At 50.5% G+C, this 16,907-nt stretch overlaps 2 protein-coding genes and 2 pseudogenes across 5 annotated transcripts; 2 read left to right on the forward strand and 2 right to left on the reverse strand.

Annotated features, from left to right (window-relative positions):
* The first annotated feature begins 1,478 nt into the window (after positions 1-1,478).
* LOC112897748 (probable L-type lectin-domain containing receptor kinase S.5) lies at positions 1,479-4,777 on the forward strand. The gene is made up of 2 exons (XM_025966141.1): positions 1,479-2,924; positions 3,400-4,777. Exons 1-2 carry the CDS (start codon positions 1,571-1,573, stop codon positions 4,245-4,247), a joined length of 2,202 nt encoding a protein of 733 aa, XP_025821926.1. The 5' UTR covers positions 1,479-1,570; the 3' UTR covers positions 4,248-4,777.
* Positions 4,778-5,567: 790 nt separating this feature from the next.
* Positions 5,568-6,857, reverse strand: LOC112897825 (annotated as a pseudogene).
* Positions 6,858-7,141: 284 nt separating this feature from the next.
* Positions 7,142-8,618, reverse strand: LOC112897935 (annotated as a pseudogene).
* A 3,897-nt stretch (positions 8,619-12,515) lies between these two features.
* LOC112897149 lies at positions 12,516-16,767 on the forward strand. Of its 4 annotated transcripts, none has more exons than XM_025965365.1 (13): positions 12,516-12,684; positions 12,798-13,215; positions 13,312-13,432; positions 14,004-14,064; positions 14,193-14,306; positions 14,691-14,822; positions 14,898-15,017; positions 15,174-15,568; positions 15,644-15,743; positions 15,836-15,895; positions 15,989-16,075; positions 16,175-16,297; positions 16,380-16,767. In XM_025965365.1, the coding sequence occupies exons 3-13, from the start codon at positions 13,344-13,346 to the stop codon at positions 16,677-16,679; spliced, it is 1,581 nt and encodes a 526-aa protein (XP_025821150.1). In that variant the 5' UTR covers positions 12,516-12,684; positions 12,798-13,215; positions 13,312-13,343; the 3' UTR covers positions 16,680-16,767. The 4 variants fall into 4 exon arrangements, with proteins under 4 accessions (XP_025821150.1, XP_025821148.1, XP_025821149.1 ...); XM_025965363.1 differs by having other exon boundaries at positions 12,524-12,684; positions 15,165-15,568; XM_025965364.1 differs by lacking the exon at positions 12,516-12,684 and having other exon boundaries at positions 12,766-13,215; positions 15,165-15,568.
* Positions 16,768-16,907: the final 140 nt, after the last annotated feature.

Consider the following 16,907-nt stretch of genomic DNA (forward strand, 5'->3'; position numbering starts at 1 on the left):
ATGTTATAATTTTTACACTCTCTCTCCATCACATCAATTTTGGGACACATGCATGGAGCAGTAAATGTATGTAAAAAAAAATAACTAATTACAGTTTAATTGTACATCACGAGACGAATCTTTTAAGCCTAATTAGACCATGATTAGATAAAATTTATCAAATACAAACGAAAACGCTACAGTAGCAAAAAGTTCCAAATGTTATACAAACTTGCGAGGCCCTGATCCAGCGCGGATTCTGCCAAGAATGGCTCGGAAATGGCGCTGCGAATCGTGCTCGATCTCGACGCGTGTGTTGCTGACCATCTGAAGTTGACGAGCTGATTACAGAGAGGTGAAAGCCTACCCAACCAATCGATCAGCTGCTGACCGCGTGCGCCACGCGGTGACCGACCGCCCGCTCGTGGATCCCATCTGCCGTCTCCTCGGCCGCTCCCCGTGCTGAACAGGACCCCAAATTCAGTCTGCAATAGTACAGCCAGATGTTGGTCTTTCAAGTTGCATCATGGTACGAGCGACGACAAGCTACCAGTTGCAGTTTGATCGAGGACAATGGCACTGCAAACTGTTCACATTCCAATCCATTCTGCACTGCACACCGTGCTTGCCGGGACCGCGACCAGCTCAAGCATTCTTCAGTTGCTCTCCGGGGTTGCTTGACGCTGGAAGCCTGATGGTAACATGAGCATCATATCACTGTTCAGTTAGTCGCACACATGCTGTTTTCATCATCTGGCCGATTGGCCCATCCACACCAGTTGCATGATCATGTTTCTGTCAGAAGAATGAATATGATCATCTTCTTTTTTTAGAAAAGAAAAGTGTTGAGTGCCACACTAATGTATTTTCAATCTGGTTACAAAATGGAATGTCTGATCGAAAAGGCATGGTACCTGCCAGATTGACAAGACCGAAAAGATAAGAAAGACGGCACCTTCATCTCTGTTTCTTTTCTCTCGCTCAGGGACTTTTAGTTCCCACCACCCTGTAAACGCAAAAAAAACCGTAAACGTAAAATTTTCAAAGAAATCTTGCTAATTTGAAGTATTAAATGAAGTCTATTTATAAAAATTTTTGCATGGATGGACTGTAAATCGCGAGACGAATCTAATGAGCCTACTTAATCCATATTTTGCAACACTGACGCTACAGTAACCATCCGCTAATTATTGCTTAATCATGGATTAATTAGCATCATTAGATTCGTCTCGCGATTTACAACCCATCTGTGCAAAAAGTTTTATAAATAGACTTCATTTAGTACATCAAATTAGCAAGATTTCTTTGCAAATTTTTTTTTGCGTTTACACTGACAGCAACTAAACAGGCCCTCTGTCGTTCAGGCAAACAGGATTACAGGACAGGACAGGAGAAGACACTGATGTGAACGCAGCTTTGCTACTGAACAAAGCTTCCATTTTTCTTCTCTCGTCTATACCCTTAGGCGAGAGAAGAAACTCTCAGGAAAGCCGGTGGAAATAAGGAGGGCGGCCGTGCAGCGCCCACGGGACGCACACGGGCGCCAACCCCAGCAGTGGTGGTGGTCTCGGCCTCCTGCTCCTCCTCGTTAATGGCCGCCCGCTTCCTCGTACACCTGATCCTCTTAGCCGCCGCCGTCACCTCGGCAGCAGCCGCCGCTTCGCTCGCCACCAATGCCACCGCGGGCCCGCGCGTGCCCGCGGCTCCCGGCGACGGCGGCAATGTCACCGGGTTCAGCTTCTCCGGCTTCGTCAGCGCGAACCGCGGCGTCAACGTGACGGTGCTCGGCGACGCCAACATCAACCAGGGCGCGCTCCAGATCACGCCGGACTCGCTCAACGACGCCGCCAACTTCCTCACCCACAAGTCCGGCCGCGTGCTCTACGCGACGCCGTTCAGGCTCTGGCAGCGCGAGGGCCATGGCAGCGGGGCCAACGCCACCGCCGGCGGGGTCAAGAGGGTCGCGTCCTTCAGCACCGTCTTCACCATCAACATCTTCCGGCCCAACGGCACGGAGCCGGCGGAGGGGTTCGCGTTCGTCATCGCGCCGTCCGCGGACGAGCCGCCCGCCGGGAGCTCCGGCGGGTACCTCGGCCTCACCAATGCCGCCACCGACGGGAACGCCACCAACCAGATCGTCGCCGTCGAGCTCGACACCGAGAAGCAGCCCTACGACCCGGACGACAACCACGTCGGGCTCAACGTCAACAGCGTCGTCTCCGTCGCCAACACCTCGCTCAAGCCCCTCGGCATCGAGATCTCGCCCGCCAAGCCGACGAATTACACAGTCTGGGTCGACTACGACGGCGCCGCGCGCCGCATTGCGGTGTTCATGGCCGTGGCGGGGAAGGCGAAGCCCGGGCGGGCGGTCCTCGCCGCGCCGCTGGACCTCGGGGCGACCGCGGCGGAGTGGTCCTACTTCGGGTTCTCGGCGTCGACGGGGCGCAAGTACCAGCTCAACTGCGTCCTGGCGTGGGACATGACGCTGGACAAGCTCCCCTGCGACGACGACGGCGGCGACGCCAGGAGGCGCACGCTCGCGCTGGCCATCGGGGTGCCCGTGGGGGTGACCGCGCTGGCCGCCGCGGCCATCCTGGCGTACGTGTGCGTGGTGAAGCGGCGGAAGGTGCACGGTGACGACAGCAGCGCCATCACCGGCACCATGATCCGGAGCCTCGCCGGCGGGCCGCGGGAGTTCGACTACCGCGAGATCCGCAAGGCGACCAACAACTTCGACGAGAATATGAAGCTGGGGCAGGGCGGGTACGGGGTGGTGTACCGGGGCGTGGTGGTCGGCGACCACACCAGCCCCGGCGGCCCCGGGAGCGCGGTGGAGGTAGCCGTCAAGAAGTTCTCGCGCGCGAGCACGCAGGGCCAGAACGACTTCCTCGCCGAGCTCAGTATCATCAACCGCCTCCGCCACAAGCACCTCGTCCGCCTCGTCGGTAAGCCCCCGTTCCTGCTCAGCTCCGGCCGCCGCCGCCGCCGCCTAACCATTTCTCGATTCTTTTATTCGCCTGTGGCGATACTCGCACATGGTTTGTCCATTAACAATGGCAACTCGAACGCCATTCGCTCGGCTTTCCAGGCGATGCATGTGCGCACAACAATTTTTCGTTTAAGACTTTACAGCTGCGATGCGATGCGTTCAAACTTCGCTAATCAGTGAACTACCACCCGCTGATTAACAAACAACATGCATGCATTTGTGTTCATAATGCAACAGCAAACACAGAGCAGTCGATCTAAAAAAAAGCAAACACAGAGCAGCAGCCTTCATGATCCATTCTCATTTTCTTTAGCAAACTTTGAATCTTAAAACCTTTACTGAATTTTTACCTGTAGAAAATTGCAAAAAATTTACTGAATTAAACTTTGACATGGTCGACCAATGCATGCATCTTTGGATTGGACGGGCAGGGTGGAGCCACGACAACGGCGAACTGCTGCTGGTGTACGAATTCATGCCGAACGGGAGCCTGGACCAGCACCTGTTCAGCTCGGCGCCGGGGCGGCAGCTGCTGGGGTGGGAGCTCCGGTACAGCATCGTCCAGGGCGTGGCGTCGGCGCTGCACTACCTGCACGACGAGTACGACCAGCGGGTGGTGCACCGCGACCTCAAGGCCTCCAACATCATGCTCGACGCCGCCTTCGGCGCGCGCCTCGGCGACTTCGGCCTGGCGCGCGCCATCGAGACCGACAAGACCTCCTACATCGAGGAGGCCGGCGGCGGCGTACACGGCACCGTCGGCTACATCGCTCCCGAGTGCTTCCACACCGAGAAGGCCACGCGCGAGTCCGACGTCTACGCCTTCGGCGCCGTCGTGCTCGAGGTGGTCTGCGGCCGCCGCCCGCGCTGCGACATCGACGGCTTCCACTTCCTGGCGGACTGGGTGTGGCGCCTCCACCGCGACGGCTGCGCGCTCGAGGCCGTCGACGCGCGGCTCGGCGGCGCGTTCGACCGGGACCAGGCCGAGCGGCTGCTCCTGCTGGGGCTCGCGTGCAGCCACCCGACCCCCGCCGAGCGGCCCAGGACGCCGGCCATCCAGCAGATCCTGCTGGGCTCCGTGCCCCCGCCGGTGGTGCCGCCGTTCAAGCCGTCCTTCGTGTGGCCGGCCACCGACGGCGGGCTCGACACCGTGTCGAGCACGGCCGGCACGACGGCGAGCCAGCTCAGCTTGACGTCGGCGTCGACGTGGAGCGGCAACTTCATGAAGGGCAGCCTGAGACACGCGTTCGAGCAGGAAGTCTCCGATTCATTGCCGTGACCGCTTATCCATCGTATCATCGTGCGCAAGCTGTTGGTCTGTTGGACACGCTCGATCTGCCATTGTCGCCGTGAAGACTAATTGTCCAAAGCAGAGTGAGCTCCACGAAGGCAAGATGATCGAGACGGAAGACAGGAGGAGGAGCCAGTGATATGGTTGTTTGTTCGTGTGGACATGAATGCCAGCTTACGTTTTGTTTGAATTCTTACCACTCTTTCTTGCTTCGTTGATTTTTTATATCCCCTCTGTAATTACCTTAGATTTTTCTAATGTTGTTACCTGGCAATGAAGGCTCCAGGGGTTAGTGTAAGCAAAGATTATCCAAAAATCGTCAAACTTTTCCACTCTGATAAAATTTGTGGAAAATACACTAGTAGCATCTAGCACATCAAATAAGTTTAATTAAATCCTCATAAAATATGTATCCATAGTATCTTTATTTGTTATTTTAAATGTTTATATATTTTTCTATAAATTTTATTAGAATTAAAAGTTTTGACTAATGATAAAACTAAAACTATGTACATTTCTGGAACAGAGGGGGTAGTATTTTTTTCATTTTTGTGAGACACTAGTAATATTTTTCCTGTTCAATTTTTGAGCGGATTTATTTCTTTTTCACGAGAGGAGCTAACTAATTTTTTATTTGTTTGGAGACAAACTATTTTGTTCCCTTTAAGCAGCTAATTTATGTGGGCTGGCGCAATTGGCCCATTGTCCACAGGCCACAGCCCACGCGTGCATTGTGGTTCCTGCCTTCTTGGCCCGGCGCTACCTTTCCAGAAATTTATCCTTAGCGTAACACTAAACACGCGAAGGTGCGCAAGGGCCGGTAGCCGGTTACAAGAGCCATAGTGGGTTTGATTTTGCGTGGGAACAAATTTTCTACGATTTAAGGACGTTATACTTTCAGTGGTACGTGATATTCCCGTCGACAGCGATGCGCCTACGGTGACTTTATCAATATCGAGAATTTACCGGTTCGGTCTTTGAAGATGCTCATAGGGGTAGGATTTTCGTACGTATGTTTATATGGGTGAGCGTGCGTGCGTTGTGAGTGTCTGAGTTGTACTGTGTAATTAAAAAAATACTAAATACGCGAAGGTGTACAATTCCTATTGATGGATAATGATACCTCGCCGAACATGGATACAAACGTCAAACTTTCACGATTCAGAGGGAAATTAAATTGTTCTGTGCGGAATTCAGCGAGCTAGTGTAAGCAGAGATTATCCCAAAATACATTATATATTCAACATATATTACTGTACGAGCATGCAATTGGCAATACATATTTTTTGTTGGGATCACGCTGAAATCTTATCAATAAGAAAATTTTCGTATTTGTAAAAAACGCAGCATGCTCGATTGGAGAAATTTTTGAATTAGATCGAGCTATTCCAAACAAGTATCACTCACTCTGTAAGCTTATTCCTTGGACATGACAAGCTTCAGTTCAGAAGGTAAGACCGCATCCACCAAGTTTCTCCTCAACTACACGGTCCAACTTCTTCGCCATCACTTCGGTCATGTAGTTCTTCCAGTCCCCAACCTTGGCGTTGGCGGTCCTGAAAAAGACAGAGTTCTCTATGGCCAGCCCACCGATCGGATCGATCACCCCCGACGAGTTCACCGGCAGTTTCTTCGAATTCTCGAAGCTGCACAGCCTCGCTATCTCCTGCACGACCCCACTGCTCTCCTCGCCGCCGGTGAACGGGGCGCCGATGAACTCAGCAAGCATCCTGACATGGTTGGCAGGGTCAGCCATCATCTCGTCGTACTTCAGGAAGAGAACCCTGCTGGGCTCCGCCATGCTTTGCTTCAAGTACCCTAGGTAGTGATTCCACACAAGCCCGTACAGCGAGACCCCCTCACAGAAGAGCTCGAAGGCCCTGCCAAACTCCGTGAAGGAGTCGTGGTACACCTTGTTCATGTAGTGCCACGTGGACACCAGCACGTCCTTGGGCTCCCGGCACAGGTACACGACCCGGCAGCCGAGAGCTGGCACGCCTGAGGGTAGCAGCTGGTGCGGGAGGTGCGTGCAGAGGAGCCTCGGGGAGGGTAGCGCTTCGAGCTCCGCGACGGGGTAGATGTAGCGGAGAGGGAACTCGAGGTTCTCGACGAGGGCGTGTGGAAGGTTGGTGAGCAGCGGGTGGTCGTCGCCGGCGACGGCGTGGCGCGAGCGGCCGGCGACGGCGAAGGGAGGGCCTTCAGCCAGGTTGTCCCGCACTTCGGGTAGGTGGCGAGGATGATGTCGTCCGGGCGTGGCCGGAAATGAACTCGCACGAGCGCGACGCTCTCCGAGAGCTCCGGCCCGAGCCAGCAGCCTTGGAATCGCGACGGGGAACACGTCCCGAGCCATGCTTCTCCTTTCTTTGGAAGTGTTGGCGCTGCAAGGCTCTCTTCTTCCTCCAGGTCGCAGGGCTCGGTCTCGGATCGTGCTTCAGCCATGGCGAATTCGCGAGGAAGGGGAAAGGGGCTAGCTCCTTGTGATCGTGAGACGGTTGTGTTGCGATCACGGGCATCTAGTTCTGGTTATATAGCAGGATAGCTAAATAAATAATCTAAACTAACTAATCGTGGACAAGGCATCTAGCTCATCCAAGGACCGTGAGGCACTAGCATTTTGAACTAGTATTGAAATACGCGTCCATTGCAAGCTCGTTTGTTGTATAAAAAAAAGCAAAAGTTCTCTCTCTCTCTCTCCCTCTCTCCAAAGATCACCTGCTTTTCCAAGCAAAAGTTCTCCCACCGACGCAAAAAAAAAAGAAGGGCTCGGATAAGCTCAGAAAAAGTTCTTGCACCCGAAGTGCAAGCTGATATCTCAAAGGAGATCAAAGCATCAAGGCATGCATACACCCGAAGTGCACAAGCTAAGCATGGACGTAGTCAGACACGATGCAACCTGGAGTGTAGTACAAGTGTTTGGAAAGTTGGAGCTTCAAGAGTTCAACTTTTTTTCCCCACAAATCCTGACATGTCAAATGACGCACATAGAGCAGCAGCCATTCATGGACGAAGAAGATTACCAACTATAGATGAGGATTCCCACCCATGGATGTCAAAAGGACAGTCCAGATCCTCTTAGTTTCTCCTCAATGATGGAGTCCAGCTTCCTTGCCATCTCTTCCGTCAAGTAGCTCCGCCAATCTCCAACCTTGGCAGACCTGAAGAACGAAGAGTTCTCCATCGGCAGCCCGCCAATCCGATCGGACACTCCCGTGGAGTTTACCGGGAGACTCTTGAGGTTCTCGAAGCTGCAGAGCATCACCACCTCCTCCACCACTCCAGCACTCCCCTCCTCGTTGGAGAACGGAACACCGAGGAACTTGGCGAGCATCTTCACATGCTTGGCAGGGTTAGCCATCATCTCATCGTACTTCAAGAAGAGAACCCTTTCGGGCTCCTCCACGCTCCGCTTCCAATACCCAGCACAATGATCCCAGAAAGGCCCGTAGAGAGTGACCCCTTCGCAGAGCTCTCGAAAGCCTTATCCAAATCTATGTGGAAGTCCCTGCGCACCTTGTTGTCACGCAGAGGCGGATCTAGCGGTGGGTCTGGGGGCTTGAGCCTCTCCTATCCCAGAAATCGTATAGAACCCTCTAAATCTCTCTACAAATTTTTTACAAATTTGAAGAGGAAGAGAAGGGAAGGGAGGCGAGAGGAGGAAGAAAAACAGTAGCTAAATCCTGCATCCGCCACTGGTGCCGGTGGACACGAGCACGTCCTTGGCTCCCGGCACGGGTACACGACCCGGCAGCCAGGAGCCGGCGACGCACCCGAGGGCGGCGACTCGCACGGGAGGTGCGTGCTGAGGAGCCTCGGGGACGGGAGCGCCTCGAGCTCCGCGACTGGGCGGAGGACCCGGAAGGGCAGCTCCAAGAACGGCACGAGATCCTGAGGGTGGCTGGTGAGCACGGGGTGGCCTTCGCCGGCGACCGCGTGCCGGGAGCGGTTGGCGACCGTGAAGGCGAGGGCCTTGAGTCAGGTGGTGCCGCACCTGGGGTGCGTGGCGAGGACGACGTCGCCGGCGCGCGGCCGGAACAGGGCCTGCACGAGCGCGACGCTCTTGACGACCTGGGGCGTAAGCCAGCAGCCCTGGAAGAGGAAGAACGGCTTCCATCACCCTTCCCAGGTTGGAAGCGTGGATGTGGCGAGGCCCTCCTCTCCCTCCTCCTGGCCGCCATGCTCGATCTGAATTTGTGCTTCAGCCATGGCAGCCGGCAGCGAAGGGTATCGCGAAATGGTGGTTACACCGACACGTCGTCGTCCCAGGACACACGGCGGACGGACTCGTTCGTATGCGTGGGCCGGTGGGCCGCCGAAGGGAGAGAGCTCCTTTTCCTTTTGGTTTTTTGAAGTGGACCGCAGCTCGCCCCCGCAAAGCACGAAAAAAGTGGGCCGGACCCTTGTAAACAAGTGAGGAGGAGATATGTCTCGGGCCGCACCCGACCGGTCTATCGCCTGGGCTCCCGGGATTGAACCCAACAGGACGAAGCGAGCAAAATGGCCACCAAGCCATATGCGGCGGCCTGGTTGCACGACGAGGCTGGGCCCGACGACGGTACGGTGCGGGAGGCCCGCGCACAGCCCAGCTTTTGCTCTCTGCTGCTACCGTTGCGGCGCTGCAATGGCTCATGATGAGCCACGTGTGCCACTGATTGATTACTACCTTTGCGCCTTTGACCTCTTATTTATTATTCCTGAAAACTTGGGCTTTATTTCGAACTCCATCAAAAGAGGGCAAGCGAGTGTGATCACATCGCGGGCTATTTCCGACCGTCGGATCAGCGAGGCGGACGGTCAGATCATGCAAGTTCTGGCCATTTTGGAAGAAAATCCTCGGACTTTAGATAAATTAACTCGCAGTTCGACCTTCACTCTCATATAATTTTGCGAAAAAAGTTCATAATCTTTTTCAAAATCAGGCCGCAGTCCAATCTTCCTGGTTTAGGGAAATTTACAAATAAAATCTTAAGTTTTCATAAAATCAACCCATTGTCTTGTTCTCCTCTCAGAAATTTCTTTAGAAAAACCTTCGAATTTAAATTAAATCAAACCATAATCCATTTCATCCGTTACTTTTACACGAGCTAACATTATACATACAATTTCAACACCAAAACGCGTTGAAATCAAAAGTTGTGCAATACATAATTTGATCAAAAGTTCAAAAACTACAACTTCATTAAGAGCAAATTTTAAAAATCAAAACGCTTTCGTAATTTGTTTGCACAAATGCTTGCATGCAATATGTCATAACTATAATATGCAAATTAAAAAGTGTTCAATATAAAAGTTGCTCAGAATTTGAAAATCTACAACTTTATATATAGTAAAATATTCAATTCAAAACGCGTTTACAATTAATCTTCATAAATATTTACGTAAGATCTATTCTTCCTATAATTTGGCACGGGAACTTTACGTCAAAAAGTTTTGAATATAAAAATTGCTCAAAGTTTCAAACTAAAGCTTTGCTAGACAACAAATTTTCTAAAATTAATGATAACAAAAAAACTATAATAAAAAATACTAAATATAAAAAAGATTGTTCCATTCACATAGCAAAATTAATATCATAATTAAATAGTATCGTCAAGACAATAGAGAGTCCAAAATATATATCAAGTATAACAACAGGCTATAGACCATAACATATAATAATTACTATTGTATGTATAAATATCAATTACAACCGACCGACGATACGAAATACGGGACGCTGCGCGGCAAAGCCGCGCGCGTTTAGTCGAAACGGAAACCGGCACGGCAGCACGCTGTCGGCTCGAGTCTGATGACCACGACGTCGTACGAGCCCAAGAGAAATCCACGCACTCGTGGCGATACGACGCCCCAACCGTGCAACGGCTCGAATTATTCGTCCAATTGCATGGCCTGCGGGGGCTCAGCACCTTTTTTGGTGGGCCCCCTCAAATGATCCATCGATCGGTTGACTGGTATACCACCCGCAGTTCGTCGGCGACGCCTAGCTATTCCGGAATCGTTCGCCGGCCGGCGCGCTCGCGAGAAAACGGTGGACGGGCGGGCGATCCGGCCGTCGGTTGCGGCGTGCTTGCCAGCCGACTCAGCTCCCGATCGCCTGCCGCCGCTGCGAGCGTAGCCACAACCTGGGCTGCTCGCCGCCGCACGATGGCCTGGGCACCACGCGCCGCCGCCGACAGACACGGCAGCGCTTACACGCACAGCGCTCTCGCCTGTCCCTGCTCCTCCGGCCATTCGATCCCCTACTGCACTGCAAGGTTCACGACGAGCCACACGTGTCCACTGATTAGCCTTAGCCTTTTTCCTCCTTTTGATCACAAGTGATCATTATTAGCCTTTAACTTGAACTCCATCCAGATGATGAGACCAACATGATCATGCGTGAGTGCCATATGTGTACATAGTTACATATATGACATATATACAAATAGTTCCATTTCGTCGTCAATCCATCACGCAGTAGCAGCATTATCGTCGTCAACCGTATGTTTTAAATCTGTTTGGATTGGCTAAAATTAAATATTAAATTTTAGCGCCTATTAGCACTTGTATCTTTGCTAAAGTTTTTAAGTCTTGACTAAACTTTAATCCACCCCATTATTACTTATGTTTGGATAGGTTCGTGCTAAACTTTAGCACATTTGAATATTAACACTTGGATCCAAGCATCTTTTATTTTTTTATACGCGTTGAGTTGATTGGTCCCGCAGGTGCTCTCCCCTACGGTCTCCATCGCAACATTAAGTGTGCCATTTTCCAGGTTTGACCAAGGCACTCGAAGAATGATACACATTCATATGGTCACGCAGCAACCGAACAAACAACCGCTCGAATTCTTGTTCAATTGTATGCGTGCGTGGTTCCAGCATACTTTTCCGGGGGGCCTCACATGCATGATCCATCGATGGTCACTCCCAGTAGTTAGTTAGTCGACGACGAGGACAACGACACTAGCATCCAGGATCACTAGCTCATCGGCCGCCGCCGCTCCTGCTCGTAACCACCGGGAGAAAGAAACCGGCGGATCGGAGGGGCAGCGGCCGGAGACGGCGTCGCTCCGGCCGGCCGGCCGGCCGGCCGGGTCGGTTGCCGCCGCGTCCCGTCCCGGCGTTTAGTGCTCCCGTGACCCGGAGATGGCAACAACGCTCCAGGCTCCAGCCTAGATAGTGTCCCCATCACCGTGTGTGTAGGAGTATCTCCGTGCAGTGCAGGCAGTATCCTACTCCTGGGCTCCTGGCTCACTCTACTTGTTGTTGGTCGCTCACGGGAAGCACAGGAGCAGTTCGCTCAGTCAGCGCGCCGGCTCCACCGCTCCAGCCTCCAGCGGCTACCACCACGCGGCGAGGTCGATCGGCCAGCAGCGGCCCGCCGCGCTGTAAAACGTCGGCAGGCAGGTCCGGCCGCGCGCGTCGGCAGCAGGTGGATGCCGCCTGCAGCTTCAGGCCGCGGTCGAACCGACCCCACTCGCCGTGGTTGGATTTTTGCTGTAAAAAGACCCGGTTTTTATCGCTGGATGCCTGGATCGCGGACGCGGACACGGCTCGGCTTTCTTCTTTCTCCTGTGCCGCCGGCCCCTTTCTTGGACGCGTCCAAGGCGCTCTGTGAGTCCCCTTGGCTGCCTCCTGGCTCCTTTACCGGACGCCATGGCCCATGGAGCTCGACAGCCAGCCAGTAAGCGCGCTCTCGTCTTTGGCCTTGGCCAGGACGGTGGCCGGCTTTCGCGCGCGTCTCCCCGGTCCACGTCCCATCGGCGTCGGCTCTGCTGGCCCCCCGCATCCCCATCCGTCCCTTTCACGCCGATCGGCTGAGCCCAATCATTCCTCACCTGCTGTTCGTCATCCCCGTTTTATTTTCCGACCCCGATCGCTGAGAATGACACCGGTTTCCTGATTGATTCTCCCCGTCTAAAAACCCCCCCGTCAACTGCGCCACGCACTTTCAGTGCAACAAATCGTAACGCATCGGTCGCGAAGTGGATAAGCTGGAGCAGCCTGCGGACGGAGACGACCGGCGATCGACGGCACGGTAGTTGCGCAGTGGTTGCGGCGGCTCCCTTTACCCCCCTCCCATGAACGACGACCAAGAAGAAAGAAACGGGAGAAGGTGTGTTGCGGTGGCAGCAGCTCGCGACCTAATCCCCATCAGTTCCGACCCGGCCATCACCTAATGACACCCATCCATCTGCTTATCGTCTTCTGCGAAACGAGAACGAACGAAGCGCGCCATTACTGAGATCTGGTACGGGTCGCCGTCGCCGGCGGCCGGGCCCCCTGGCCGTTCCGCCCGGCACGCACCAGCACTAACCCCACATCATCGTCATCATCGCCGCTGTGTTGAGCTTGGAGCCGTTGGCAAGCTCACCTCTCTCCCTGCTCGATCTTTTAATGGAGGGATTAGCATTTTGGCAGCAGGGACATCGTGATGATTGAGGGTACCTCCGTTCCTTTTTTTTCTTTCGTTTTGCCTCCTTTTAACCTTGGCTACTTTCCTTCTTTCTTTATTCTTTCCATCTTTTTTTTTTGCCCTGACCGTATCTTCCTGCAGGTTTCATCCGCTTTCTTTAACTCTGCGGCGTCCTTTGCCCTTGCCCTTGCGTGTGGGCCACCTCGGCTCTCCTCAGCAGCTAGCTCCTACTACTAATCCTATCCTCCACAAATACCAGCTCCTAACCTCCTCCTAGCCACTGTTAGTTGTCAGCCTATGCAGTAGCTGTGCTGGCGTTAGGACCTCTCTTGTTCATCGTTTTTGTTGTGCCCAGTTGCTCTTCTTGTCCTTTTGCACCTCACCTTTCATTCCTCTGCATGGCAAGGGATATAAGCTCTCTGTCTGGTTGGGTGAGTGAGTGAAATTTACCAAGCTGAATCATCGTCGCCCTCCTGTTCTTCTTTCGTTCTCCTCAGCAGTGTCAGCTCATGGTACAGAGCAAGAACTCATGATAAGCGGGTTCAGCTGGCTCATCAGTGTAAGGATTTGCCTGAGCTTTGTCCTTCTCTGGAGCTTGGCATGGAGAAGAGTATTGCTTGCGGTAGTACATGCTCAGTCTTGTTAGTTTTTGCAGGTTATTGGTGACTGAAGCCTAGCCCAGCAACCATGGAGGACCCAGGACTAGAGGCGCTCAAGGAGAGAGGATCCTGTGCAGAAACGCCATCTTCTTATCAGCAACACCGACACTCAAGAAGGTTAGCATGCAGTAATATTTTTTTTCAGCATGATGGGCATAGCTTCATCTAGCAGTGTGACCATACATTCCTTTTCTTTTTTGAGCAAACAAAAACTGAGCATATATTCTATAAAAGGCCATCCTAGTGGTTTCCATCGCCGTCTTTTTTTATGGATAGTACCGTTTCATCCTTATTTGGTTGCATTAGCAGAATTTTATGCATAAACTTATTTGAAGTGTCTGTGTGTTACTGTGCTGTCATTGTCTTCAGCAGACCACTTTAATAGACTCTCAGGTGATATGTACTGCAAGTAATGTTGGAAGTTTCTGTTCTAGCAACGCAGAGTGCTCGTGCCTTTTCTGTGAACTTGAACAGGAACAGCATTATAGACAGTTGTACTTGAAAAATCATTTTCCAGCACCGCATCTTTACGTTATTATGTTCCTTGTCTCCTTTGACTGAAAAAAGATACATCTTTGACTACAAAATTATTCAGTTTTCAGCGTCCTGAGCTGCCAAGCTTTCAGTTACACCTCAAGTGTCTGATTAAGTTTATTTCTAACCTTGATCAATTGTTGCATTTTTTCAGTGCTACAAGCACATATGCAAATGTCCCTGACATATCCCCGCGACTCTCCGATCACATACCTGTGGGTAATCTAATTTGTTTTTCGTTTTGCTTGTACTCCATTCCTGAATAATCTATGCAATTATTCTTTAGCCACTACTTTTACTTTTACTGAATTTTGCTTGTTCCACAACATTTTCTTATTGGCAGACAACCAATCGCAATAAGATGCTCCATAAAAGATATTCGCTTAACCTCCCGGACCAATTGCCGGAGTATCGCATCATCACAACAGCAGAGAGAACTGAAAGAGCTATTTCAAAGGTTAGTTCAAACCCTAACAAATTGGTTCATGATCCTAATCTCGAGGGTCTATTTGTTTCCGAAAGCTGAAGAAAAGCTGTCGAAATGCAGGCCTTCCATCCATTCTTTATGAATCACGTTTCCTCTTCTTAATAACTTAGTATATCATGATGCCAACAGAATGATGCTTTGTCATATCTAGGGAGAAGTGATTAAAGTCAATGGTCATGATTATGCTCCTTTTTTTCTTAATGATGTGTGTATGTGTTATAGTCAGGACTCAGGAACTGTGTTCCATGTCCAAATTTTGAACTACATGAAGTAAGAATTCTCAAAAAGAGTAGTTCAGATGTACGTGCTGTTTACGCCTTTTAATCTTTGATTCCTGAATCTGTTTGAATGCAGTCTGTTGCAGACTTGGCCTGGGAGATAGCAGTCCTTGAGGAGGAAGTTGTTCGCAAGGAACTGCACCTGTTGTCCTTATACAGAGCAGCATTTGATCAGTACCTCGGCGTCTCTCCTCGTGCTTCTGCTCAGGTAAAAACCTTGCCACCTGGAATGGATCAATGATCAGGGGTTATGCTGCATCCTAAGGCAAAAGTTGATTATCAGGTGGAGCAAGAATCGCAACTTCAACGCAGCAGAAAAACTGCTGACGAGGGCACCCTTCGCCTCAGAAATATCAAGGAGTCAGCAGCATATAACCTGCCAACACTTTCCGATTCTAAACGCGTATGGATAGCTTCACTTCCACTCATCCTATTTACCATCAATCTACCTGAAAAAAATAAGTCCAGCAAAAGATACCGCTGTTAACTGTCTTAGTAGTTGATTCTTCCCAAATGAAAGTGTCTGACGTGGCTTTTGATGTTGCTGAAGCATACGCAGGAGCTATCAAGATCATCTTCAGGGCGGTCTAGCCTTGCAAACTTCTTGAGTGCTTCTATAACTGAATATGTGCCCAAGATCTCCTGCAAACTTTCAGAGGACATACTTAGGTGCATTTCTGCTGTCTACTGCAAACTTGCAAGCAGGCCATTGAAAGAGGCAAATTCTGAGACATCGTCCACTCCTTCTTTATCATCTGCATCGAGTTCCTTTTCTCTGACGAACCCTGTCGATAGTTGGAGCCCTCGGTGCCATTACAATGCTGAAACAACCTCTGACACCTATGGTTCATTTGATGGGAGTAATGGGCAATACACTGGGATGATAATTTTCCCAAGGATACATATAGATGAAGACAAATTTGAATATGCCTCTAAAATGCTGGATACAATCAGGTAAGCGACTGTGTAAAAGATTAGAATATATGAAGGGAAAAAACTTGATTTACAGATGGTCACTTTGTGTCCCAGAACGCTGATAAAACGTCTGGAGAAGATTGATCCTACAAAGATGGCACATGAAGAGCAACTCTGTTTTTGGATTAATATCCACAATGCTTTGGTTATGCATGTATGCTCAATATTTTTAGCTATTGCAACCTTAAATAATATTCACTTTTAGCCTCATGATACATAGCTATCATCCCTTCTGAAATATTACAGGCTTTCATGGCTTATGGGCTACAGGAAAAACGCATGAAAAGTACTGACATGATTCTGAAGGTATAATACATCATGCTTTTGACAGTAAGTCAAATCAACAAACACAATGGAATCACATATGAATTTCTGACAGTGTTGAACAATCTGTTCCAGGCTGCTTATAATGTGGGCGGACATTCAGTAAACTCCCAAATTATTCAGAACTCAATTCTTGGATGTCAGTCCCACCGCCCTTCACTGGTATGGCATTCATCAATACAGCAATCAGCTGTCAAGATTCAAAACAAAGGAAAAAAATCGCATCATAATCACTAACATACTATGGCCATGCAATTACAGTGGGTTCGCACGCTGTTTACGCCAATGAAAAAATCAGGGAGCTCCATACATCCATATGCACTTCGTCATCCAGAGCCGATTGCTCACTTTGCTCTTTCCACAGGGGCATTTTCAGATCCACCAGTAAGCACCACTTTGCTTACTAATTTTTCACCATCCCAGCCTTACGGTACTAAGTTATAATTACTGTGATTGGCTTCTGCAGGTAAGGCTGTACACAGCCAAAAAATTATACCACCAACTGGAGCAAGCCAGGACTGAGTTCATTCAAGCAAATGTTATGGTCAGGAAGCAGATCATCTTCCTACCCAAAGTTCTCCACTTCTATGCGAAGGATGCTGCACTAGAGTTGCCTGACCTGATTGACATGGTATGTGAGAGCATGCCTGAACTACAGCAAAAGGAGATCAGACAATATCTTAGGAGGAGGATTGACAAGTGTGTTGAGTGGTTGCCCTACAAATCTTCTTTCAGATACACTGTACATAGGAGTTTGGCTGAGTAGAAACTATTTTCCTCTATATATGTGTGCTTGTAAGTAATGAACCAAGGAAAACTGATTTGTGCGACTGTATATAGGTGACTGTGACAAAGTTTCATAGAGAGGAAAGTTATAACTTAAAATTAAACTTATTAGTGTTTACCACAGTATCACAAATTTGCGGATATCAATCAAGTATTTAACAGAAGGAAAGCCCACATGACGTGCCCTCTCTTGCTCTCATATAAAATA

This window comes from Panicum hallii, chromosome 6, assembly GCF_002211085.1.
Source record: "Panicum hallii strain FIL2 chromosome 6, PHallii_v3.1, whole genome shotgun sequence".
Taxonomy (NCBI): Eukaryota; Viridiplantae; Streptophyta; class Magnoliopsida; order Poales; family Poaceae; genus Panicum; species Panicum hallii.